The sequence below is a fragment of the Microcaecilia unicolor genome, chromosome 6 (assembly GCF_901765095.1).
Source record: "Microcaecilia unicolor chromosome 6, aMicUni1.1, whole genome shotgun sequence".
Taxonomy (NCBI): domain Eukaryota; kingdom Metazoa; phylum Chordata; class Amphibia; order Gymnophiona; family Siphonopidae; genus Microcaecilia; species Microcaecilia unicolor.
Window position 1 is genome coordinate 257,061,699 of NC_044036.1, and position 26,817 is coordinate 257,088,515.

Here is a 26,817-nt window from a genome sequence, read left to right on the forward strand (position 1 = left end):
GTGCTTGGACCATTATCTGGCATGAAGCCAGTAGGCGGAGCTTGTCACCATATTGAGTCACCCAAAACAATAGTAAATGCTTATTAGAAATAAGGACTGCCTATGCGTGGCTTGGTGTGGACCAATAGTTTGCTTTGGTTTGAGCATATCAAGATGGCGGTCATGGCTTCAGCCTTGTCACGTGATGCCATCTCCTCTCCAATTAAACCTCCTTGACTCAACCCAAGTAATTTTCAAAGAGGCCAATTAATGAGTATAACTCTCAAAATTAGGAGCATGTACTGGGCCCTTTGTGTATAATTATTAGGACTATAAACATCACAATGCATTGGAGGGCCAGTGTAAAGGTATTATGTCCCCTAAGTGAACTTTCAGTCTTGTGTCCCCCAATAAACTTTCAGGTCTATAGATTCTCCTCCCTCTCTCCCCTCCCCCATCCCGAGATTTGGACAATTAACCTCGACAATCCATATCAACCTGACATCAACCCTCCCAGAACAATCCTGTAAAAATGTATAATTGGGCATCATACTTTTAAATATTAAACTTTGTTTTATGTGTAAACATACACACACAAGGCAAGTTCCAGAAACCTTTTATCTGGGTAAATGGGCTTTTTCAAAATTGACCACCTTTCCTGCTTTGCCACCCTTCTCAGATTCTGCTGCCCTACATAATTTCCTATTTTGCTTGATGGTTAAGCTTGCCCTGATGAACTGAGACATACGTTTTTCTAAATTGAAAGAAAAATAGGAATTTCCAAACATATTCCCCCCTCCCCCCCAATATCTGATCACTAAGTAGCTCCATGAATAAGAATACTTTACAACAGAAGAACAAGCGCTCATAAACCATTTTATCACAAAATGGGCAAATTTCACAACAATGCCAAAATCCTTTTTTGAGTTGAATAAAGCTTATTTTTTTAGGACATTCTAAAAGGGGAATCAGGATGGGAATCTCCAGAATTAGCATTCTTGGCTCATCCTTACCTGACATCTGCAGGGTCCTCAGTAACCAGAACATCTGTCTTGCAGCTAGCCAGTGGGTTGATTGAAAGTTCCACCGGGGGGACCACGAAGCTTTTACTGACAGGTAGCCAGAGGCCTTGACCCAGGCTGTAGGTGAACCTGTAAGACAGACAGGAGCATGAAAAGTTGTTCAGTGCCATGACCAGTGACTGGCAGCAGAGAATACAAGCAGGTCTAATCCTTTCATGCTGTAGAAATTCCTTTTGACACTGCCTTCTTGTATAAATCTCTTTCCATATCTGTAAGAAATAATTCACTTATTCTCACGGTCATATTTTCCCTCTTCTTTCTCCTAAAAGACATCTATTATCAAAATCCATATTTTTTTATTCTTCACCAAAATATTTATTAAAGGGTTGATATTCAAAGCAATTTAAGCAGGCAGGAGAGGGTTCCACCCACTTAAATTATACTCTGTGGACTATCCATGGATATTTAGTGGCTCTTTACTGGGTAGTGGCGCTGAATATTCCTGGAGATGACAGATGTGCAGTCTGGGCAGAGAATGGACATTCTGTGGGCAGAGCTGGGGAGGAGCCAGGGGTTATGCAGATGCCAGCAATATTTAGTGCCTGTGACTGCAGTCCTAAGTTTCTCAGTTAGCTATGCCGATGCTGGCACTGAATATCAACCGGCACCCTCATAACCTCTAGGTACTGGCTTAAAGCTGCTTGTGTTTTCCCTTCCCTCCCCCCTCAAAGAACAAAGCCTCCCCCCTTCTGCTCTTCCGCCTTCCCTAAAGAGCAAGGCCCCCCTTCTTCCCGTCCTTCTCCCCTGAAGAGCAAGTCCTCTTGTGGAGGACTTGCTCTTCAGTGGAGGAGTAGCCTAGTGGTTAGTTCAGTGGACTTTGATCCTGGGGAACTGAGTTCAATTCCTACTGCAGCTCCTTGTGACTCTGGGCAAGTCACTTAACCCTCCATTGCCCCTGGTACAAAATAAGTACCTGAATATATGTAAACCACTTTGAATGTAGTTGCAAAAACCTCAGAAAGGTAGTATATCAAGTCCCATTTCCCTTTCTTCCTTATAGGGCAAAGTTCACTTCTTCCCTTCCTCCTTCACTGAAGGATAGGCAATACTTCTTTCCTTTCTCCCCCAATGAACAAGCTCTCCAGTAGCCCCCTACCCCCAACCCCAGTAGTCCTCCCTCCAGCCTACTGTTTCAGTCACTGGTGAAGTGGCCTTCTGGGCAGGAGTGATGCCCACTTGCTCCTGCCCAGGCCATCAAAATGGCTGCCACAACCTCTAATGGAAGTCTTGTGGTACTACTGTGAGATTACCACTAGAGGTCATGGCAGTCATTTTGACAATGGAGCCAGCCTGGCCAGGAGTGAGTGAGCATTGCTCCTGCCCCAAAGACCACTTCACCACTAATGACTGGAACAATAGCCTCAGGTGAGGATGCTACTAGGGGGGCCATGTCTGTTGGGGGACGAAGGGAAGGAAAGATGGGAGGTCTTGCTCTTTGGAGGGTGGGAGGAAGGGAATAAGGGCCATGTTCAATGGAGGAGGAGAGGGAAGAAAGGATATAGCACATCCCTTTATGCAGGTCCCAGCTGATATTCAGGTGGGACCTGCATAAATGTCTTATGTAGGTCCAAACTGAATATCATACGAAACCCGCATAAGTCTTGGCACCAAGAAGCAATTTGATCAGCCCCAAATATTCAATGCCAGTGGCCAGGCACAGCCCACACTGAATATCAGGGCCTAATTCTGCCCACCGGCTGAATATTGACCAGAAAGAAAATATAGATCCATATATATTCCATTTAACCTAAATATTAGTAGTTGTAAAAGATATGTCCATTATTCCTTGTAATATTCCTGTACGTGTACCTGCTTAGAAACATGAGTATATTTAAGTGTGTGTGTGTGTGTGTGGGGGGGGGGTGCATATATAAGTGGGTGCCCCAATGCTGCACTGTGAGCGCCTTTTCTATAACTACATCTGGACACCCAGATTCTTTTATAGAATACTAGCATAACCCAGCATTTGCATGCCTTACATTTATATGCCAGCAGTTACACTAGCCATGGATGTGGTGTAAGTGGGGGCACCTAAATGTAGTGTAACTTACGGTATTGGCTTGGAGGAGTGGCCTAGTGGTTAGGGTGGTGGACTCTGGTCCTGGGGAACTGAGTTCAATAGGCAGCTCCTTGTGATTCTGGGCAAGTCACTTAACCCTCCATTGCCCCAGGTATAAATAAGTACCTGTATATGTAAGCCGCATTGAGCCTGCCATGAGTGGGAAAGCGCGGGGTACAAATGTAACAAAAAAAAAGTCACATGAGTAAATGGCAGCATGGCCAATGATTCTCCCATGCCACACGCATGTGCACACACCTTTGCACGTATACACCATGCCACTTACACATACCCTTAGAGTAGCACTCAGTAACACTGCTGCCACTTACATGTGTAAGTGTACACATCTGCCAAAATGCAGGCGGCTAAATATAAAACTGTCCTTTTGATGTAGCCAATCTCTGGGTCAATATTTAAAAGCACTTATTCAAATAGTAGCACTGATAATCTGGATAGGTACCACTGGCCAGAGCTAGCTGGTGATTTTTTAGTGGCACTATCCAGAAAGGGGAACTGAAAATCATTACTGACTGGCACTATTCAAATAATATCAGGATAGCACATACACAGAGGCAGCAATTATCTAGTTCGCAGAGCTATTCAGACTGATATTAAGAAAATCCTAACTTTCACTGCTATCTGGATAGCAATGCCACTTCCTACTCTATCTGGATATTTAGCACTGGATATAATCTGGATATCAATGCTGAACATGAGGATTTTTTTTATACTGCTACAGCCAGAATAAAAAAAATAAATAAAAAAACTTAACCAAATATTTAGCTGCCACTGTTCATTGGTGAGATGACATAAACGTAACCATTTTAGAAGGGTTATTCACATCTAAGACTTGCATAAACCAGAACTTAAACATTTATTGCATAAACATCTAGATTCCCATTTTACAAAACTGGGTTATACACATCAAAAAGCCAAGTGCAATGTGGAGGAATAGTCTAATGGGTTAGTTCCAGTGGCCTGAGAACTAGGGGGACCCAGTTCAATTCCCACTGCAGCTCCTTGTGACTCTGGGCAAGACACATAACTATCCATTGCTCCAGGAACAAAATAAGTATCTGTGTACAATATGTAAACTGTTTTGATTGTAATCACAGAACGGTGGGTATATCCAATCTCCTCCCCTTTCCTTTCCAAGTGTGTGCAAATAGAAAGGGGTGTGTTTGAAGCCAGTCTAAGGTGTGTCTAAAAAATACATGCTTATATCCCATTTTACAGACTGACATCAGAATTTACCCGTTACCAAGCACATTTAGGCTTTACCAAACTCCAACTCTCCACTGCCCAGGAGGGATATAGGGAGTTTGTCCCCATGGAGGGGCATAATCAAATGGGGATGACCATCTCTAAGGGCGCCCATCTCTAAGGACGTCCCGGTGAAGGGGAGGGGAAACCAGTATTATCAAAACAAGATGGACGTCCATCTTTCGTTGCAATAATACGGACGGGGACGCCCAAATCTCAACATTTAGGTCGACCTTAGAGATGGTTTTTGGCCATAATGGAAACCGAGGACGCCCATCTCAAAAACGACAAAATCCAAGCCATTTGGTTGTGGGAGGAGCCAGAATTCGTAGTACACTGGTCCCCCTCACATGCCAGGACACCAACCGGGCACCCTAGGGGGCACTGCAGTGGACTTCACAAATTGCTCCCAGGTGCATAGCTCCCTTACCTTGGGTGCTGAGCCCCCCACCCCCCCACCCCAAAACCCACTCCCCACAACTGTACACCATGACCATAGCCCTAAAGGGTGAAGGGGGGCACCTACATGTGTGTACAGTGGGTTTTGGAGGGCTCACATTTACCACTACAAATGTAACAGGTGGGGGGGGGGGGGGCTGGGTCCGCCTGGCTGAAGTGCACTGCATCCACTAAAACTGCTCCAGGGACCTGCATACTGCTGTCATGGAGCTGGGTATGACATTTCAGGCTGGCATAGAGGCTGGAAAAAAAATAATTTTTTTTTAGAGTGGGAGGGGGTTGGTGACCACTGGGGGAGTAAGGGGAAGTCATCCCCGATTCCCTCCGGTGGTCATCTGGTCAGTTCGGGCACCTTTTCACGACTTGGTCGCAAGAAAAAATGCACTAAGTAAAGTTGGCCAAGTGTTCATCAGAGACGCCCTTCTTTTTTCCATTATCGGCCAAGGACGCCCATCTCCTAATCACGCCCCAGTCCTGCCTTCGCTACAGTGCCGACACATCCCCATGAATATCGGTCGTCCCCGTGATGGGAAGCAGTTAAGGACGCCCAAAATCGGCTTCGATTATGACGATTTGGGCGACCCTGAGAGAAGGACGCCCATCTCCCGATTTGTGTCCCAATGGTTTCTGCCCCCCCCCCCCCCAAAGCCAAACTGGCAAGGGATACCAGTCTCTGTGACAGCATTAGGAAAATACATGTTTATATTTCTAAAATGGCAAAGATAAACATGTATGTGCTGGCATACAAAGAGGGGCATAATCGAACATGAACGCCTATCTCCATGGGCGTCTATGTCCGAAAACGGGTACATGAAGAGGAGGGACAGACCGTATTTTGGAAAAAAAATGGACGTCTTTTTTTTGTTTCAAAAATACGGTTTGTACGGACCAAATGCCATGGATTTGTTCGTTTCTGAGCTGGGCGGGTTTTTTTTGTTTGTTTTTTTGCGATAATGGAAACTAAAACCGGCCAGCTCAAAAACGTTCTAATCCGAGCCATTTGGTCATGGGAGGGGCCAGGATTCGTAGTATACTGCCCCCCCCCCCGACATGCCAGGACACCAACTGGGCACCCTAGAGGTCAGTTCGGTGGACTTCAGAAACAGCTCCCACATGCATAGCTCCATTAACACGGGTGCTGAGACCCCAACCCCCTCCCCCAAAACCCACTACCCACAAATGTACAACACTACCATAGCTCTTAGGGATGAAGGGAGCCCCTACATGTGGGTACAGTGGGTTTTGGAGGCCTCCCATTTACCAGCACAAGTGTTACAGGTAGGGGGGATGGGCCTGGGTCCACCTGCCTGAAGTGCACTGCGGTACCCACTAAAAGTGCTCCAGGGACCTGCATACACGCAGGCCTCTAGGACTTGTTGCTGCTGTAGAACCTTGGCACACCAGTTGACACCTGAAGACTAATGTCTCCGAAAACGTCCTTTGTTGGAATAAGCACGTTTACTCACAGTTAACTGCAGATCAGAGGTTCTGCCCCACTGGAAAAGAGTCTCCCTGGTACTGAGATTAGTAGTAGGTCAGAGCTGGCAGAATGCTGTACAATGCCCACTTTCAGTAACGTGGGTAACACATGAAACGGAGCTAAACCTGGTTTACAAAAATGGCCACTACCTCATGGACTACCGGAAACAAAACAGGGCACACTCTGACCCAGTAAGCAGAGGGAAAAGCACCATGGGGGTAGAGCCTACTAACTACCAACATCGTGAGCATTTAACACAAGCTAGTGGAATCACAGAGCCCAATACCCTACACCCACCACAATGCATTGCTGATGTGACTCTGCAGTGCGCATAACAGAAAAGGTGTCACACTCACCCGAGAGCCACATCAGAACCAGGGAAAGGCTGTCAGAGGATAGAACACATTCTGCTGCCATGGAGGTGGGTATGGCATTTGAGGCTGGCATAAGGCTGGGAAAAAAAGTTTGTAAAGTGGGTTTTTTTTGGTGGGAGGGGGTTAGTGACCACTAGGGGAGTCAGGGGAGGTCATCCCCGATTCCCTCCAGTGGTCATCTGGTCAGTTGGGGCACTTTTTTTGGACTTGGACCTGAAAAAAAGGGGTCCAAATAAAATGGACCAAATTCTCATCAAAAACGCCCTTCTTGTTTCGATTATCAGCTAAAGACGCCCATCTCTCCTCGGCCGATAGCCACGCCCCAGTCCCGCCTTCACCACGCCCCTGACACGCCCCCATCCACTTTGTTCGTTCCTGCGACGAGTGCAGTTGAAGATGACCAAAATCGGCTTTCGATTATACCAATTTACAGAGTGCAAAAAGAAAATGTGTCACAAACACAGGAATATGCGTGCAAGAAGGTGAAGATCAGAACCGAAAATGGGTAGCACGTTCAATTTTTGTGAAAAGGTAGAAAAGTAGAAAGATAAGGTTAGATGATTATCAGGCTTCTTTTTGAAAGAGGACACCCATCTTTTGACACAAATCGGGAGATGGGCATCCTTCTCACAGGGTCGCCCAAATCGGCATAATCGAAAGCCGATTTTGGGCGTCCCCAAATGCTTTCCGTCGTGTGGACGACCAAAGTTCACGGGGGGCGTGTCAGAGGCGTAGCGAAGGCGGGACTTGGGCGTGCCTAACACATGGGAGTCCTCGACCCATAATCGAAAAAAGAAGGGCGTCCCTGATGAGCACTTAGACGACTTTACTTGGTCCAAGCCACGAAAAGGTGCCCGAACTGACCAGATGACCACCAGAGGGAAACGGGATGACCTCCCCTTACTCCCCCAGTGGTCACTAACCCCCTACCACCCTCAAAAAAATTATTTAAAAATATTTTTTGCCAACCTCTATGCCAGCCTCAAATGCATTACTCAGGTCCATCACAGCAGTATGCAGGTCCCTGGAGCAGTTTTAGTGGATGCAGTGCACTTCAGGCAGGCGGACCCAGGTCCATCACCCCTCTACCTGTTACACTTGTAGGGGTAAATGTGAGCCCTCCAAAACCCACCAGAAACCCACTGTATCCACATCTAGGTGCCCCCTTCACCCATAAGGGCTATGGTAGTGGTGTACAGTTGTGGGTAGTGGGTTTTTTTTGGGGGGGGGGGTTGGGGGACTCAGCACACACGGTAAGGGAGCTATGCACTTGGAAGCAATTTCTGAAGTCCACTGCAGTGTCCCCTAGGGTGCCCGGTTGGTGTCCTGGCATGTGAGGGGGACCAGTGCACTACGAATGCTGGCTCCTCCCATGACCAAAGGGCTTGGATTTGGTCGTTTCTGAGATGGGCGTCCTCAGTTTCCATTATTGCCGAAAATCAGAAACGACCAAGTCTAAGGATGACCATCTCTAAGGTCGACCTAAATTTCCAGATTTGGGCATCATCAACCATATTAATGAAACGAAAGATGGACGTCCATTTTTTTCGTTAATACAGGTTCCCCGGCCCTTCACAGGGACATCCTACAAGGACGTCCTCAGAAAAACTTAGGTGTCCCTTTCGATTATGCCCCTCCACATGTTCAAAGAATGGATATATAAAAAGATGAAACTTTGTTTCTTTCTACATAGACAGGAAGATTCCAGAAGTTGAATTCAATAAGAGGTAATGCACTAAATGGGCCTGCAGTTCACAACAGCAACATTGCATATTACAAGCATCATTAATGTGTGCTATGTTGATAAAGTGTATCATTTAGTTACTGTGAACATCAGTGAAAAATCAATGCAAAATTGGTAATGAGCTGAATAACTATGTAAATCAAGTCATTACTTATGAATGCATAGTTAAATAATGCACGTTAAGATGTGCAAAGTTTAAAACTGACCCATTAATACAAGAACATTAACTACACCTCTCCGAGGTGTAGTTAAGATTGTTTTCCATCAATGTCAATTTTAACTTCCCGGGTTTAATATGAGAAATTTAACTCACACTCCATCTGTATGACATTAACATGGGCTGTTAACACAAGATAATTAACTCAAGTTAACAACCCATTTTACCAACCTCTAAAAGGCATTAAGTACAAAAAAAGTGAGTGAAAAAGAACTAGGAGAGTCAGGAGAGGGACCTTGGGGTGTTAGTGTCTGAAGAACTAAAGGTGACAAAACAGTACAACAAGGCGATGGCCGCAGCCAGAAGGATGGTAGGCTGCATAGAGAGGGGTATAACCTGCAGAAAAAAGGAGGTGTTGATGCCCCTGTACAAGTCATTGTGAGGCCCCACTTGGAGTACTGTGTTCAATTTTGGAGGCCCAATCTTGCTAAGGATGTAAAAAGTCTTGAAGTGGTTCAGAGAAAAGTGACTAAAATGGTAGGGGGTTTACATAGCAAAATGTATGTGGAGAGACTTACTGACTTAAATATGTATACCCTGGAGGAAAGGAGAAACAGGGGTGCTATGATACAGATGTTCAAATATTTGAAAGGTATTAATCCACACACAAAGCTTTTCCAGAAATGGGAAGGTGGTAAAACCAGAGGGCATGAATTGAGGTTGAAAGGCCAACTCAGGAATAATGTCAGGAAGTATTTTTTTACCTGAGAGGGTGGTAGATACATGGCATGCCCTCCCATGGGAGGTGGTAGAGATGAAAACAGTAAAGGAATTCAAAAATACTTAGGATAAACAAAAAAAGGAATCCTGTTTAGAAGGATCGGATCCTAAGAAGCCGGTGCTCTGATCGAGGCTGAACAGATTTGGATGAAATGAGTGGAGCTATTCAGGGGCTTTGACAACAACTTAAGACATTTTGGAATGGCGCCAGTGCCGGACAGACTTCTATGACCTGTGCCCTAAAAATGGCAAAGATAAATCAAGATCAGGTATACATATGATAAAGGGGATGGGACGGCTTCCCTATGAGGAAAGGCTAAAGCGGCTCTAGCTCTTTAGCTGGAGAAGAGACGACTGAGGGGAGATATGATAGAGGTCTATAAAATAATGAGTGGAATGGAATGGGTAGACATGAATCGATTGTTTACTCTTTCTAAAAATACTAGGACTAGGGGGCACGCAATGAAGCTATAAAGTAGTAAATTTAAAATGAATTGGAGAAAATATTTCTTCACTCAACATACTACTACTACTTAACATTTCTAAAGCGCTACTAGGGTTAGGCAGCGCTGTACAGTTTAACAGAGAAGGACAGTCCCTGCTCAAGCAGCTTACAATCTAAAGGACAAATGTACAGTCAGTCAAATAGGACAGTCAAATTGGGACAGTCTAGATTTCCTGAATAGAGGCATAAAGGTTAGGTGCCGAATGTGACGTTGAAGAGGTGGGCTTTGAGCCAAAGATTTGAAGGTGGGCAGGGAGGGGGCTTGGCGAATGGGCTCAGGAAGTTTATTCCAAGCATGTAATTAAGCTCTGGAATTCATTGTCAGAGAATGTAGTAAAAGCAGTTAGCTTAGTGGGGTTTAAAAAAAGTTTGGCTAGCTTCCTAAAAGAAAAGTCCATAAGCCATTATTAAAATGACTTGGGGAAAATGCACTGCTTATTTCTAGGATACGCATCATAAAATGTAGTGTACTGTTTTGGGATCTTGCCAGGTACTTGTTCCAGCTTGTTCCAGTCCATCTGCATTCCTTGTTCCAGCGTGTTCCAGTCCACCTGTTGCAGTCCATCTGCTCTACCTTGTTCCAGTCAGTCTGTTCCAACATGTTCCAGCCCATCTGCTCCACCTTGTTCCACTCCGTCCGTTCCAGCTTGCTCCAACTTGTTCCAGTCCTGCTCCAGCTTGTTCCAGTCCTGCTATTCCGCTTCCTTCTGCTCCAACTTGTTCCAGTCCGTCTACTCCAGTTTGCTCCAGCCCTTCTGCATTGCTTGTCCCAGCGTGTTCCAGTCCGCCTGTTCCAGTCCATCTGCTCCACCTTGTTCCAGTCCGTCCGTTCCAGCTCGTTCCAGTCCATCTGCATGGCTTGTTCCAGCATGTTCCAGTCTGCCTGTTCCAGCTTGTTCCCATCAGTCCATTCCTGCTTGCTCTAGTCCGCCCATTCCAGCCGCTCCAGTCCGTCTGTTCCAACCTGTTCTTTTTGCCTTCCTGCCTGCCTGACTACTAGCCCATCAACCAACCTGCCTGCCTGCCTGTTAACCCATCAACCAACCTGGTTGCCTGCCTGCTTGCTAGCTTGTCAGCCCATTGACTTACCTGCTCAGCCCTGCCTCTTTTTGCCTTCCTGCCTGCCTGACTACTAGCCCATCAACCAACCTGCCTGCCTGCCTGTTAACCCATCAACCAACCTGCCTGCCTGCCTGCTAGCTTGTCAGCCCATTGACTTACCTGCTCGCCAGCCCATCTACTTGCCTACACCTCAGCCCATCGTCGTGCCTGCTTACCTGCCCATCAACTACCTGCCTGCCTTCAAGCAGCACATCTACCTACCTTCCTCCCCAGCCTACCTGCCTGCCTGCTGCCTACTGTTCCAATTCTAAGCCTCCAATCCAGCTTTCCTGCTCTATCTATTTGCTTAACAACTCAGTCGCTACATATACACCCGTATCACCCCAGTCACTACTTATGGCCCCTTTACACATTCTCTTCCTTGCCCTGTCCCTTCCTAATTTTTCCCCTCCCCCTACCGCTGTCTACCACTGGAACTCACTGCCCACCCATGTCCTCTCCCATCCTGCCCACTACTACAATACCCTACTCACCCCCGTCCCTCACCACCTCACCATCTCTCCTGTCCCCCTTCTCCTTCCTAGCTCTCAGCCTTCAACACTTCCTTCCTGCCATTAACCCATCCGCATTCCTCCTAAGTGCATCCTGTCTTCGTCGCCTTCGTCGCCCTACCTCCCCCACCCTCCTCCGCACTCTCTTGCTCCTCCTCCTGCTATCCGCAGGAGACATCAATCCCAATCCAGGTCCCCCACACCTGTCCTTGTCCTATCCATGCAAACGATTCCGTGATGTCTCCAATTTCATCTCTATTCCCCTCCTCCCCCCTCTTCCCCTTCTCATGTGCCCTATGGAATGCCCACTCGGTCTGCAACAAACTTCCCTTCACCCATGATCTCTTCATCTCTCGTTCCCTTCAACTGCTCGCCCTAACTGAAACCTGACTCTCCCCTGATGACTCTGCCTCAGTCGCGGCCCTATACCATGGAGGTTATCTCTTCTCCCACACTCCCCGCCCAGTTGGCCGCGGTGGAGGCATCGGGTTACTACTCTCGCCTTCCTGTAGTTTCCAACCCTCTCCTCCTACCGCAGTCTCACTGCTTCTCATCCTTTGAAGCCCACTCCATCCGTCTATTCTACCCGCTGCCACTCATTTACCGCCCCCCCTGATAAATCCCTCCCTTCCTCACCGACTTCGATGCCTGGCTTTCTGTTTTTCTTGAACCCTCATCTCCGTCCCTCATTCTCGGAGACTTTAACATACACGCTGATGACCCATCTGACTCTCAAGCTTCTCAGTTCCTCACTCTAACATCCTCCTTCAACCTCCAGCTGTGCTCCACCACCCCTACTCACCAAAATGGCCATTGTTTTGACCTTGTCCTCTCCTCTTCCGGCTCACCCTCCAATTTCCACGCCTCAGCTCTTCCTCTCTCTGATCATCACCTGATCACCTTCACATTTCTTCACCCCCCTCAGCCCCGCCCAACATTAACCACTACTTCCAGGAATCTCCAGGCTATAGACCCTCCCACCTTATCCTCTAGTATTTCTAATCTTCTCCCCTCCATCATGTCCTCCGAGTCTGTTGACAAGGCTGTCTGCACTTACAATGCCACTCTCTCCTCTGCTCTGGACACCCTCGCACCATCCATCTCCCGTCCCACAAGGCGTACTAATCCCCAGCCCTGGTTGACCCCTTGCATCAGTTACCTTCGCTCCTGCGCCCGTTCTGCTGAATGCCTCTGGAGGAAATCTCGCACCCATTCAGATTTCCTTCATTACAAATTCATGCTATCCTCCTTCCAGTCCTCCCTATTCCTTGCCAAACAGGACTATTACACCCAATTGACTAATTCTCTCAGCTCCAACCCTCGTCGTCTCTTCGCCACCCTTAACTCACTCCTCAAAGTTCCCTCCGCTCCCACCCCCCCTCACTCTCTCCTCAATCACTGGCTGACTACTTCCGCGACAAGGTGGAAAAGATCAACCTTGAGTTCACTACCAAACCACCTCCTCCTCTTCACCCTTCAACCCTCTCCCTCAACCAACCAACCCAGGCCTCTTTCTCCTCCTTTCCTGATATCACTGAGGAGGAAACCGCCCACCTTCTTTCCTCCTCGAAATGCACCACTTGTTCCTCTGATCCCATCCCCACCAACTTACTTAACACCATCTCTCATACTGTCACCCCCTCCATCTGTCATATCCTCAACCTCTCTCTCTCCACTGCAACTGTCCCTGACACCTTCAAGCACGCCGTAGTCACACCTCTCCTCAAAAAACCATCACTTGACCCTACCTGTCCCTCCAACTACCGCCCCATCTCCCTCCTACCCTTCCTCTCCAAGATACTTGAGCGCGCCGTTCACAGCCGCTGCCTTGATTTTCTCTCCTCTCATGCCATCCTCGATCCGCTTCAATCCAGTTTTCGCCCTCTACACTCAACAGAAACAGCACTCTCTAAAGTCTGTAATGACCTGTTCCTTGCCAAATCCAGAGGCCACTACTCTATCCTCATCCTCCTCAATCTATCCGCCGCTTTTGACACTGTCAATCATGATTTACTTCTTAACAAACTGTCCTCATTTGGGTTCCAGGGCTCTGTCCTCTCCTGGTTCTCCTCCTATCTCTCCCACCGCACCTTCAGAGTACACTCTCATGGATCTTCCTCCACCCCCATCCCACTCTCTGTTAGAGTTCCCCAGGGATCTGTCCTTGGACCCCTTCTTTTTTCAATCTACACCTCTTCCCTCATGGTTTCCAGTATCATCTTTATGCTGATGACACCCAGCTGTGTCTCCACACCAGACATCACCGCGGAGACCCAGGCCAAGATATCGGCCTGCTTATCCGACATTGCTGCATGGATGTCCAACCGCCACCTGAAACTGAACATGGCCAAGACCGAGCTTATCGTCTTTCCACCAAAACCCACTTCTCTTCCTCCACTCTCTATCTCAGTTGATAACACCCTCATCCTCCCCGTCTCATCTGCCCACAACCTCGGAGTCATCTTCGACTCCTCCGTCTCCTTCTCTGTGCATATCCAGCAGACAGCCAAGACCTGTCGCTTCTTTCTCTTTAACATCAGCAAAATTCGCCCTTTCCTCTCTGAGCACACCACCTGAACTCTCATCCACGCTCTCATTACCTCTCGCCTTGACTACTACAACCTACTCCTCACTGGCTTCCCACTTAACCATCTATCCCCCCTTCAAACCGTTCAGAACTCTGCTGCACGTCTTATATTCCGCCTGAACTGATCTACTCATATCACCCCTTTCCTCAGGTCACTTCACTGGCTTCCGATCAGATACCGCATACAGTTCAAGCTTCTCCTTCTTACCTACAAATGCACTCAGTCTGCAGCCCCTCACTACCTCTCTACCCTCATCTCCCCTTACGTTACCACCCGAAACCTCTGCTCACAGGACAAATCCCTCCTCTCAGTACCCTTCTCCACCACCGCCAACTCCAGGCTCCGCCCTTTGTGCCTCGCCTCACCCTATGCTTGGAATAAACTTCCTGAGCCCTTACGCCAAGCCCCCTCCCTACCCATCTTCAAATCCTTGTTCAAAGCCCACCTCTTTAATGTTGCTTTCGGCACCTAACCTTTATACCTATTCAGGACATCTAGACTGCCCCAATTTGACTGCCCCTACTTGACTGACTGTACATTTGTCCTTTAGATTGTAAGCTCCTTGAGTAGGGACTGTCCTTCTATGTTATATTGCACAGCGCTGTGCAACCCTAGTAGCGCTTTAGAAATGTTAAGTAGTAGTAGTAGTACTTGTGACCTGGATTGGCCATTGTTGGAAATACAATGCTGGGCCTGATGGACCTTCGGTCTGTCCCAGTATGGCAATATTTATGTACTTTTGTACTTATCACTTCATACCATATCTAATGAGTTTATTTTATTGGGCAGACTTGGATGGGTCCAGAACAATGTGGTAACTTGAGGTGACTCAACACGGCCATGTTTCAGCCAACCGGCCTGTCTCAGGAGTCTTAATGTTCTTTTGATCAGGTTTGTAGAAACAAAGTCAGTCTACCAATCTATTTTCAAACAAAGACTTCGTTTGTGGTGCTCAATACTCCAAGAATATGTTGTGCAGGGTCAGCAGTGATATGTCGCCTGTCTGAAACGTCGACCCTGCACAATGTATTCTTGGAGCATTGAGCGCCACAAAGTCTTTGTTTGAAAACAGATTGGTAGACTGACTTTGTTACTACAGACCCAATCTAAAGAACATGTGGAGGGGCATAATCGAACGGGGTGCCCAAGTTTTCCTGAGGGTGTCGTCGCAGGACATCCCCGCGAAGGGGCGGGGAAACCCGTATTATCGAAACAAGATGGGCGGCCATCTTTCGTTTTGATAATAGTGTCGGGGACGCCCAAATCTCAACATTTAGGTCAACCTTAGAGATGGTCGACCTAAATGTTGAGATGGTCGACCTTAGAGATGGTCGTCCCCGGTTTTCGGCGATAATGGAAACCGAGGATGCCCAACTCAAAAACGACCAAATCCAACTCATTTGGTCATGGGAGGAGCCAGTATTCGTAGTGCACTGGTCCCCCTGACATGCCAGGACAGCAGCCGGGCACCCTAGGGGGCACTGCAGTGGACTAACTCATGCACTAACTGAACGGAAAAAAAGCCCTTCCCTTACCGATCCCTTAGCGATTCGGAAAGGAACGGGCATGCATGAAGGAAATTGCATACAAATGATCTGCATGCTGTTAGCTGATTTGCACACGATTTCCTTCCTAAGGAGGTAAATCCAGTGCAGAGCAGCCAGGCGTTATGCATGGCTGCTCTGCGCATGCCAAAGACAGCTTCATACACGCAGACAAGCTGTGTGTATAATAGCCATCTACAACCTTAAAAAAACACAAGTCCAGGTGAAAACATCCAAGTGCTTGTCAGGGACGTCTTTTTTTTTTGCGTATGGGTGAAGGACGTCCAAGTGTTAGGCGCCTTCGCTATGCCTCCATCCCTGCGACGGGCAGTTGAGCATGTCCAAAATGTGGATGTTTCTGTGAGAAGGACGTCCATGCCTTTGCTATGCCTCCGACACCCCTTTTATTTATTTATTTGGATTTTGGATCACAAGTAGCAGCAGTGGGATTTGAACTGGCTCTATCCACTAAGCCACTCCTCCACTCCACTCCTCTCCACTCCCTTGAAATTTGGCTGACCCTCTGTGGGGGGGGGGGGGGGGCAGTTCAGGATGTCCAAAATGTTTGAAAGAAGGATGTCCATGTCTTGCTATGCCTCTGCTGACACACACACACACCTCCCCCCCAGAGGCCTGCATACTGCTGCGCTGGACCTGAGTATGATATTTGAGGCTGGCAAGAAAAGTTGTTTTTTTCAGGGTGGGAGGGGGTTAGTCACCACTGGAGGAGTCAGGGGAGGCCATCCCCAATTCTCTCTGGTGGTCATCTGGTCAGTTCAGGCACCTTTTTGAGGCTTGGTCCTAAGAAAAATGGACCAAGTAAAGTCGGCCAACTGCTTCTTTTTTCTATTATCGCTTGAGGACGCCCACCTGTTAGGGACGCCCCAGTCCCGCCTTTGCTAAGCCTCCAACACGCCCCCAGGAACTTTGGTCGTCTCCGCGAAAGAGAAGCAGTTGGGGACAACCAAAATCGGCTTTCAATTATGCCGATTTGGGCGACCCTGAGAGAAGGACGCCCATCTCCCGATTTGTGTCGAAAGATGGGAGCCGTTCTCTTTCGAAAATAAGCCTGTAAGGCTCCTAAGGCAGGCCGGTTGGCCAAAACATGGCTGTGTCGAGTCTCCTCGAGTTACCCCATTGTTCTGGACTCATTAAATAAAGTGGACTTTTCATACATCATCTAAGACCTTAATTTTTGTGTCATCTTCACTGTATTTTTGGGCACTTTGAGTTTGCGAAGACCGTGTTCTTCTGTGTTTGCACAGACTTGGATGGACCATACAGGTCTTTATCTTCTGTCGTCTAGTATGTTATGTTATGGAAGAATAGGGTACAAAGGACAAGTAGCGGGGATAGACAGACAAAAGGAAACCGTACTTATTAGCCTTTCTTTAACCAGGTTACTGAGGCCCCGGTGCACAAAACTTACTGGGGTAGCAACATGTGATTTAAACTGGTTCAAGCCAGTTTAGTGAGCACGGTACGCTGTGAGACATGCACAAAGGGGTTCTGTGGGCTCTTTTCCTTTCGCGGTAGCAGCCAACTAGAATTCTATGCAAAACTATGATAATAAGCTGATTATTATTCAAATGTGCATTCTGAATGATGCACAGTTGTTTCCAATCAATGCAGAGAAAGGAACACCTACCTTGTATAAGTGAATTTTAATGGGATGTCAGGAGCTTTTGGTAGCAGCTTGGATCTCACCTCTGATCTCTGAAGTGTCCCTGGAACTGTTGGCCGCAAGAGCTTTCTGTGTGGGGCTGAGGAATGGGATAGGGTAGGAGATCAGGCCCCCTTACAAACCATGCAGGAACTCAGAGCAGCCCCGAAGGCTGGAAGCATTGGATACTCCAGTGTCTACTCTCCCCCGCCCACCACGTTCAACCCCAGCTTGCTGCGCAGCTGGCTAGAGGGTGGGTGGGCACAGAGTTGCCCCATGAAGGTAGAATGAACCGGGGTAGGCACAGCACTGACTACATGATGTTGAGCCCTGAAGATGTTGGCTGCAAGAGCTCTTTGTGTGCAGGGCTGGGAAATGGAGGTAAGGCGGAGATTGGGCCCCCTTATGACCCATGCAGGAATTCGGAGCAGCCCCAAAGGCCATCAGAATCAACAAAGACTCCTATTTCTGCAGGGAAACCCTCCAAAGCCAATGGAATAATCTGTGAGACCTCTGGCTGCCATTCCCCTATGGCCAAGGTCATTGCTGGAGGGGGTGGAGTGTCCTGAGACACAGAGCACATTGATGGAGGGGGCTTACATGCATGCCGGCTTTACATGTCAGAGACAGATGAGTGTTCTGTTTTGCTACCATATGTGACACACACATATGGTAGCAAACAGACATTCGTCTGTTTCTTTAAAAAACAGAAAGGGGGGGGGGGTGAAATGTCTGTTGTATTATTCCCACCTTAAGTAATTCTCTTACTCCTTATTTGTCCTGTTTGTCCTGATTAGATTGTAAGCTCTGCCAAGCAGGGACTGTTTCTTACATGTTCAAGTGTACAGCACTGCGTACGTCTAGTAGCACTATAGAAATGATAAGTAGTAGTAGTATATGCCGTGTAGCAGTGGAGGCTGTTCGGCTGTTCTGGGCATGTGCTGCTTAGTAGGTGGCTGCTGTATGCATATGCTTTTGATTATGCTTAAGCATGTGCTGTATGCATATGCTTTTTCCCTACCAAGCTGTTTGCTGTTTTTGCGAACAGCTCATTTGCATGTGATTTGCTTTTACCGAGGTGGAAATAGTGAACGGTTGTTTCCAGGGACTTTTGTGCATTGGTGCCTGAGTTACTGACTATCTCTACTTCAGGAAGCAAGTGAAAGCTTGGATCTTCTCCAAAACCTTTAGTGGAAGAAGCAACCAGTGGCGTAGCTATGTGGGGCCATGGGGGCCTGGGCCCCCGTAGATTTGGCCCTGGACCCCCCTGCCGATGACCCTCTCGACTCCCCCTCCCGCCGCCAACCCTCCCCTGCTGTCGGCTACCTTTGCTGGCGGGGGACCCCAACCCCCTCCAGCCGAGGTCCTCTTCTTCCGGCGCAAGGCTTTGTTCTGTTTCTGTGAGTCTGACGTCCTGCACGTCCTGCGCCGGAAGAAGAGGACCTCGGCTGGCGGGGGTTGGGGTCCCCTGCCAGCAAAGGTAGGCGACGGCGGCGGGGTGGCGACGGGAAGAGGGGTCGAGAAGATCGTTGGCAGGGGGGGTCAAAGTTGTTGGCGGCGGTAGCGGGGGGGTCAAAATGGTGGTGGGGGGTCAGTGGCGCCGGGGGGGGGGCTAAAATGTGCCGCCTCACCTCGGGCTCTGGACCCCCCTCCCGCCGAAGTCTGGCTACTCTCCTGGAAGCAACTAACTTGCTAGTCACACACAAGGAATAACATCAATTGCACATACTGTAGGACTTGCTTGTCAACTCCTATCTAGCTGTGATTATATTCATCACCTCTCTGACTTCATGTGCAACTTTCTTTAAATTAGACCGTTTATTTTCCAACTCCTGTTACTGTATCTTATCCATCTATGTATTCCACTTTTGCTTGCACCCTGTGCTGTCTATCAAAACACTTTATTGCACATTGTGTTGACATTGTAAGTAGCATATTATGCCATTCTGTGTACTATTTGATATTTTTACTGTTCGACTTATTCTTGCTGTATACCGCCTTGAGTGAATTTCATCAAAATGACAGTAAACAAATTCTAATAAATAATAAATACAATAAATATCATATTAAATCATTCATTTAAAGAAAATAAGAACAGCTCTTAAACTAGATGTTGGAGAAAAGCTGACAATTGCTCAGGAGCGCTTGGCTCGGAGTAAGGTATCTTTTACTGGCAAAATGCTGTAGTTTGAATTTCATGTAATGGACCAAGGGTATCTAGCACGCTAGGTGAACTTTCCATCATACATCTCCACACCCCCAAAGGGGCAGGTCAAGGCCCTACTGCCCAAGTGCCCAGTATCTCCCTTTCCCCTCTTAGTCCCCTGCATCTCTCTTTCCTCTTCCTACCAACCAAGTGCCCAGCATTTCCTTCCTCCACCAGCGGATGAATATTGGCCCTTATATGTCTGTTTCAGATGTTCAGATGCTGGTTTGGAATTGGACTACAGTACTGTGAACAGCCTATTTCTAGTCGATCAAATGTATCAGCACCATAAAGTCAATAGGGGGAAGGGATACTGAATTTTCCTTGGGTTTTTTTTCAGTAGTTCAAGGGGAGTTTCGTTCCGGTATGATAGCTTTTTTCCTGCCCCAGAGAGCTTACAATCTTAAGTTGGTATCTGAAGCAGGGGAGGTTTAAGTGACTTGCCAATATCACAAGGAGAGGCAGAGGGATTTGAACCCTGGCTTACTGCTCTAACCATTAGGTCGCTCCTTCACTCTGAAAGTGTAGTTTTCAATGTGGTCACTGACATAAGATGTGCATTGATATTCTCAAAACAGAGAAGACTAAAAATCACTTTTTTTCAAAGAAAATGTCATTTATGTGCACACAGAATTCTAGTAGGAAGGAGGAAATATTGTTCTTATTGCTAAGCAGTAAATGAAGAGGTTTCAGTAGCTAACACAACCCTCTCATGAGTTATAGAAACAGCTGGGGTACACTCAAATGCGGCGGACTTAAAACCCTAATGCATTGAACAACTGCCATGAATATATAAACATTTGTGCATATTCTTTTTTAATCACAATCTTTCTAGTAGCTCACTGATTTTTTACCACTCTTTATTCAGGTTCCCTCCCCAACCTCTGAAAAAAATCATACAAATTCAAATACTTCACAGTGATGCAGCAACACATCGAAATCATTCAGTTTACAAAAATTTCAGCAGACGTTGTTAATCTAACCTGAGTATCTTCTCTGGTGCCTGCTCTCCTGTAACCAAGTCATATCCTCTTTCCAGCGTTGTATATGGCCAAGGGCTATGAGACAGAAATAAATCAATAAGAAACAGAATACAGAATACTGTATCAGCGAGTAGTTGGGGGGGGGGGGGGGGAAGGAAGCTTCCATAGAGGCTCTGAAAATCTTCAACCCCATGATTTTTCCCTTTTTACTTCCAGAAATTTGTGTTACAAAGCCAATATTCCTCTAGCTAAGTTGATGAATTGGAAACCTCTTTCAAGGCTCAACTGGTCAATGTAAGTCTGCATTATAGAAACCAAAGGTCCTCCACCTACATATAAGGATTATCCTTCTCTATCAAGAAGTTATGATGATGCTCTTTGTTGTAAGGCTCCCCCCTCCGCACATTCTTTGGAATAGCTGTTCTATTTTCCTTCTGCACTGTGTGGTTCTCAGTGAGTTGGAATTGCATGGTGTCCAGATTCCCATACTATTCTTGCAAGACCTTTAGATCAATGTGGGATCTGAATACTGCATAGCTGAAAGTCACTGAGAGCAATGAGGTACCAAATCAAAACAGAGCAGTTGTTCTGGAGTTTGTGCCAATTTCAAACCTCTAGAGGACGTGAGAATGTAGATTGACAAACTGGGGGCAGAGCCAGCTTGGAAAGAACGAGAGTAGAGACTAGATGAGAGAGGTTAATTGTTGGGAGCATAGAGGAGGGTAAAGATCAGCTGGGACAGGGACTGGGGAGGGAAACTGGAGGGAGAGGGATTATTAGAAGGAAAAGGAATTGAGGAAGAGTGTGTGTGGAGAGAGTTGAAGAGGGGGAGAGATGGAAGGAGGAAAAATGAGTGTGGGGGTGTAAACTATGTATTAATTAAAAGATTCACTCTGCCTGAGAAGGTGGACTGGTTGCACAAATGGAGAGCAACACCTATGCCCAGGGTGCCAACCTCTTTGGTGATGATCCTGATTCTCTTTTGAAAAACAGTGAAGATCATTGACATGTCATAACAAAATAATTGAGGGCAGAACATGACCAACGTTACCTGCCCTGTCTGCTCAGTTGTGATTCTTCCACTTCACACATACAAAGGTCCATATTCAACCCAACACCAGCAAGGTTCCCTGCCCCAAGTCTAATTTCCTATCACTGACCACAATCTGTTCAAACATTGGCCTCTACCACTTCCACTCATGTCTAAGTTTCTCTATGATTCTTCTAGGACCAGCATTAAACTGAGCACCCAGGTCACTTTCCTAAATACTGAAGCCCCTTCTATATGTTTGAAGAAAAGAAGAGGACATCTTTGCTGAATCCAGGCTGATGGATGTGTAAGCTATCACTAGTCTAGCTAACGTGCCCATCTTTTAAAGTTTTGCTTTTAATTCTTTTCTTGTTCTAACAGTGATAAAAACAAACCTCAAAATGCTTAGGTTGTCAGTAGCTATCAGGTTGGGCAGTTATCCATTTGCAGAGTGTATATTGGTGTTGAGAAAGAGAAAGATGTGGCTTAGGTGGGTAGCTGCTTTAATCAGCATTTTTACTTAAACTTCACTCACCCTTCGCTCTGGCCCCAGTCGCTGCGTATGCAGAGATGCCGGTGAACAGGATCAGGAGCATAACCTTCATGACAGCTGCATTCACCTAAATGGAGGCATGAAGGAATGCTCAGATGATGTTCTGGAAGTACGCATATTGGTCCAAGTGGCAACTATCTGTATCATTTTAAACTCTCTGCACAAAATTTATCTTGTCTCCATGGTAGAAAATTCTAGAGGCCAAGGTATAAAAGGTCTTATTTGAAAACCAAAATGTTAGTAGGATGGTCTGGACATGGAAAAATGTATGCAGGTTTTTAAAAACATAATATTAGTACAGGCTGAAACATTTGGCAGAGCACCTCACAGAACAGGACCCAACACGGGGCTGTGTTTCCCGCCTGCCTTAGGGGTCAATACACTGAAAAAACAAACATAAAAGATACAAACATAAATAAAAGATCAATGAACATAGATGTACAAACAAAGCATATACAAATACAAAAAATATAACATATAATAATTTATATAATATATAATAATATATTTTTATTAAATGTTATATTTTTTTGTATTTGTATGCTCATTATTTGAATCTGTTTATGACTGTTCATTGAATTGTTATGCATGGTTTTATCTTTCGTGTTTCTTTTTAGTGTATTGACCTCTACAGCAGGCAGAAGAGGACAATGTGTCAGGTCCTGTTCTGTGAGGTGCTTTGCCAAATAATAAATATTTGTACATTTGCAATTGGGTTCTGGAAGCCTTTTGGTCCACCCCTACTTCTTTGCACTTGTTGGATTATACATAGGTGTTTTGGGTTTCTGTTTGCTTTGTTGAAAATAAGTACCAAGCAATTTTTATATCAATGCAGAAGCCTTTTCATGTAAACTTAAACTGGTCCTAAAATGTCTATAAGAATTGGCAAGGTAAGGAGCTTTCTCTACTGAAAAGGGAGAGTTGGGGCCAGCTTCTGACATTCTGATGAGCACCTGCTGCCTTCACAAAGACAGCTAATGATGTGCTAAAATGCAAAGGCACATTCATGAAATATTCACCACCTTAAAGACGTCTAATATTAAAGATTAAAAGTCATGGGATTTGTCCTAGCAACTCTGGAGCATTGATTTATTGTGTGTCAGTAGCCATGAGCTTCATAATTCATAACACAAAGAAGTAAAACTGTTACGTTTGGAATATAAAAGAAGTCTGAACATTTTTTTTTCTCTGAAATATTAGAAGCTGATTATGAACTGCCTGTTCCCTGTCAATACTGTTTTCAGTTTGAAGAAATTCCAAAGGAACTTCAGCTACATTACAACTTCTTTTTTGTAAGACTGCTTACTATGCAAGTTTTTTTTTTATTTTCCATGTGCTGAATGGATCATTAATTTCTGACACTTACTATATAACAAATATGTATTCTACAAATTACACACAGCTGAAAATGCTTGCAAAGCACAGTAAGGGATGTATGAGCATTACAACCTCACATAACATTACAGGAGAACTTCAGTTTACAAGGGAGCTGGGGGCTTGTTAGTTGATTCTTATATCAGTTTTGAACCGCAGCCTGGGTGTAGCAAGCCACACTCCTCTAGGGGCCCATTTTGCTCTAGATCAGAGCTCATCTATGGAGTAAAGTCTCTGCAAACTCACTTAAGTACCAGCTTTCATTCTTTATAATGCTCTCTCACTCAATTTGCACTTGTATCTTCATTTTTTTTTTTGTTATATTTGTACCCCGCACTTTCCCACTCATGGCAGGCTCAATGCGGCAGGCAATGGAGGGTTAAGTGACTTGCCCAGAGTCACAAGGAGCTGCCTGTGCTGGGAATTGAACTCAGTTCCTCAGTTCCCCAGGACCAAAGTCCACCACCCTAACCACTAGGCCACAGTTTCCAGAGGGTTTCGGAAATTCCGTCTTCAGCAAACACGGTTTTGCAGCCCACAGTTCAAGACTGTCTCTGTAATCCTGTTCTCATGAAATACATCTCCTGCTATTCAAAGCAATTTAAGCAGAGGCTCCTGCCTGCTTAAATCGCTTTGGGCTGCCTTACCTCTGATACTCAGTGGCACTAAACCGGGCAGTGCTGCTGAATATCTCCTCTGACTGGACCCAGAAAAAGTGGGCATTTTTATAATAGACCACTTCAATCCACAAAACAAAAGGAACAACTTCTAACATGCCATCTTTATTTCTTTTGATGTAGGCACAGGAAAAAATGCTCCCAGGTTTCAACCTAATTCATGCTTAATGTGGGATATAAATGCCATACATAAGTAAATAGATAGATAGATAGATAGATAGATAGATAGATAGAAACTCTAAATGTTGAGCACCTGATTCTCATAACATGATGTCTGTTTTAGTGGCCCTTTACCAGGAGAAAAAAAAATCTGCACGAATATAACAGAACTAGGGTGTCCCTTTATCCAGCCCCTTCAAATGACACACTGATTACGATTTATAATGCTCCACCTATACAAAGTTATTCTGTTATTATATTTCCTCTGTGTACCTTCGTATGCACAAGCCAGCATGTTTGAAAATCTAAGTGAGATTAAATAAAAATTTCACCAACAATAAAGAACGACAATGTGGATGCAGCAGCTCATAGATTTACTTGCTTAGTTTTGAGTATACAGAGATCTGGCTGCGCAAGGAAGGGGAAACAGATAACCTTGGAGTTTGTTTTACAGTACCCTCCCACCCACCCACCCACATATTCCAGACCTCCCCTCCAGCCCTAGGTGTCCTCCTGGCACATATCTCAAGCCACCATGGTGGTCTAGTGGATTCTTCGGGGCAGGAAAGATCCCCAGTCTTTCCTGCCCACTGCTGCTGACCCTCTTGCTGCTGCATCTTCTTTAAAATGGCTGCCAAGACTTCCAGTAGTGGCCTTGCAAGACTTCAGCATAAGTCTCATGAGGCTGCCGCTAGAAGTCTCGGCAGCCATTATAAAAAAGCGATGTGGCTGCAAGCGGGTCAGCGGCAGCGGGCAGGAAAGACTGGGTATCGTTTCTGCCCCGAATAATCCACTAGACCACTAGGATGGCTTGAGGTATGTGCCAGGAGGGCACCCTGCGACTCAGGGGAGGAGCGGCAAAGCTCAGATCACCATACATTTCCGCGGGGACCCCGCAAGACCCGGGTCCTTCCCCGCTGACACGGGTCCATCCCCACAGGATCCCATACAGACCTGGAGGGGAATCCCGCCATCCCCGCTCCTGTTCAGCTCTCTACTTTAAAGTTGTTACAGAGAAATGACTTTCTTTTCAGATAGGGAGTAACTTTTACATTGTACTTTCAAATGTTTTTATTCTGGGCTCTGATTGGCCTGGAGTTTGAAGCTAAGCAGCAGTTACCGGTTTTTGTCTCCAGTTTCAGCCTAGGAGAGCTCTTTGCTGAAATCCTGTAAAAAACAGTTATATTTGTTAACTGGTGAGCAGCCATATGTCCTGATCTCCCCAGGTACTTTTTAGGAAGTAAGAAAATATTTAGTTAGTGATAATTGATCCATATTTCAGTTACCTGTTATTGTTTGCTGATTGCACATTTCTTGTTCATTGTTGAATTTCTAAGGATATTAAACACATTTTCCAGTTTATTGCCTCTCTATCTGAACTGATAAAGATTCCTGGTGGTTTGTGTGTTGGGTCTGTGAGTGCTTTCTGGGACTATGGGACCACTGGGACTGTGGCTCCAGTAATCTAGAAATCACTGGGGAGAAGTGGAGAGCGGGAGACTTGCTCAGAGGCGGCTGTGACCCAGTCAGTGGGAGGAAGGTGCTAGTGTAGAGCACAAGCGGCAGATGCAGGCGGACCTGAGTTGTGCTGTGGATAAACTCTCTAAGTGGCCGCGGGGTAATCCCAGGTGGGTGGCTAGGCATTTCATGACAGGGAGGTTCTTGGCCAATAATGAAGTGGTGATCCTGTTGAGTACTAGAGTTATTTCTGGGACTGTGGGACCACTGGCAGTGTGATCCCAGTAACTTAGAAATCACTGGGGATAGTTTGAGAGTGGGAGACTCGCCCAGCGGCAGTTGTGACCTAGTCAGTGGGAGGAGGGTACTAGTGTGGAGCACAAGTGGCAGGTGCAGGCGGAACTGAGCTGTGCTGGGAATAGACCCTTTAAGTGGCCATGGGGTAACCTCAAGCAGATGGCTAGGCATTTTGTGACAGTGATCAAGATTCACTCCACTCTCATGGCATCATATCTCCCAGAAAGTTGAATACAGTAGCTGACTCTCTCATCAGAAAACTGGAACCTCACGAGTGGTCAGTCAAGACCACTGTTACTTGTTCCCTCTTCAAGAGATGCAGAGATATTTGCATCCCACAGAATGCCAAATGTCCCAAATGCTGCTCAAAGTATCCAAGTCCACAAAGAGAGGCAGAGGATGCCTTTCAGCTCAACTGGGCACATATCTCCTATACGCTTGTCTTCCAATCCCACTCATATCAAAGATGTTGCAAAAGGCGAAGACCGAAAAAGCATCACTCCTTCTCATATCTCTATACTGGCCCAGGCAGGCTTGGTTCCCAATACTACTCTGCATGTTATCAGAACCTCTGCTTTCCTTGCCCCAGGAACTGGACCTTATCACCCAAAAACAGGGAAGGCTATTGCTTCCCAGCCTTGCTACTCTGCGCCTCACAGTATGGCTTAACAGCCCAACGAAAACACATCAATCGACTTCTCTCCAGAGGTTCTTAATGTTGTACTTCCATCCAGAAAGGAATCAACCAAGAAGTTATATGAAGCGAAATGGCACCAGTTTTCTCAGTGGG

The 26,817-nt window shown here is 46.3% G+C and overlaps 1 protein-coding gene across 1 annotated transcript in view; it reads right to left on the reverse strand.

Annotated features, from left to right (window-relative positions):
* The window catches only part of ASTN2 (astrotactin 2), a 1,362,231-nt gene that overhangs the window by 1,044,029 nt on the left and 291,385 nt on the right, over positions 1-26,817 (reverse strand). The window contains exons 4-6 of the mRNA XM_030207206.1: positions 22,045-22,129; positions 20,480-20,554; positions 993-1,130 (exon numbers count right to left, since the gene is read on the reverse strand). Of these exons, the coding sequence (XP_030063066.1) occupies positions 993-1,130; positions 20,480-20,554; positions 22,045-22,129 (298 nt within the window). The remainder of the gene's footprint in view (positions 1-992; positions 1,131-20,479; positions 20,555-22,044; positions 22,130-26,817) is intronic.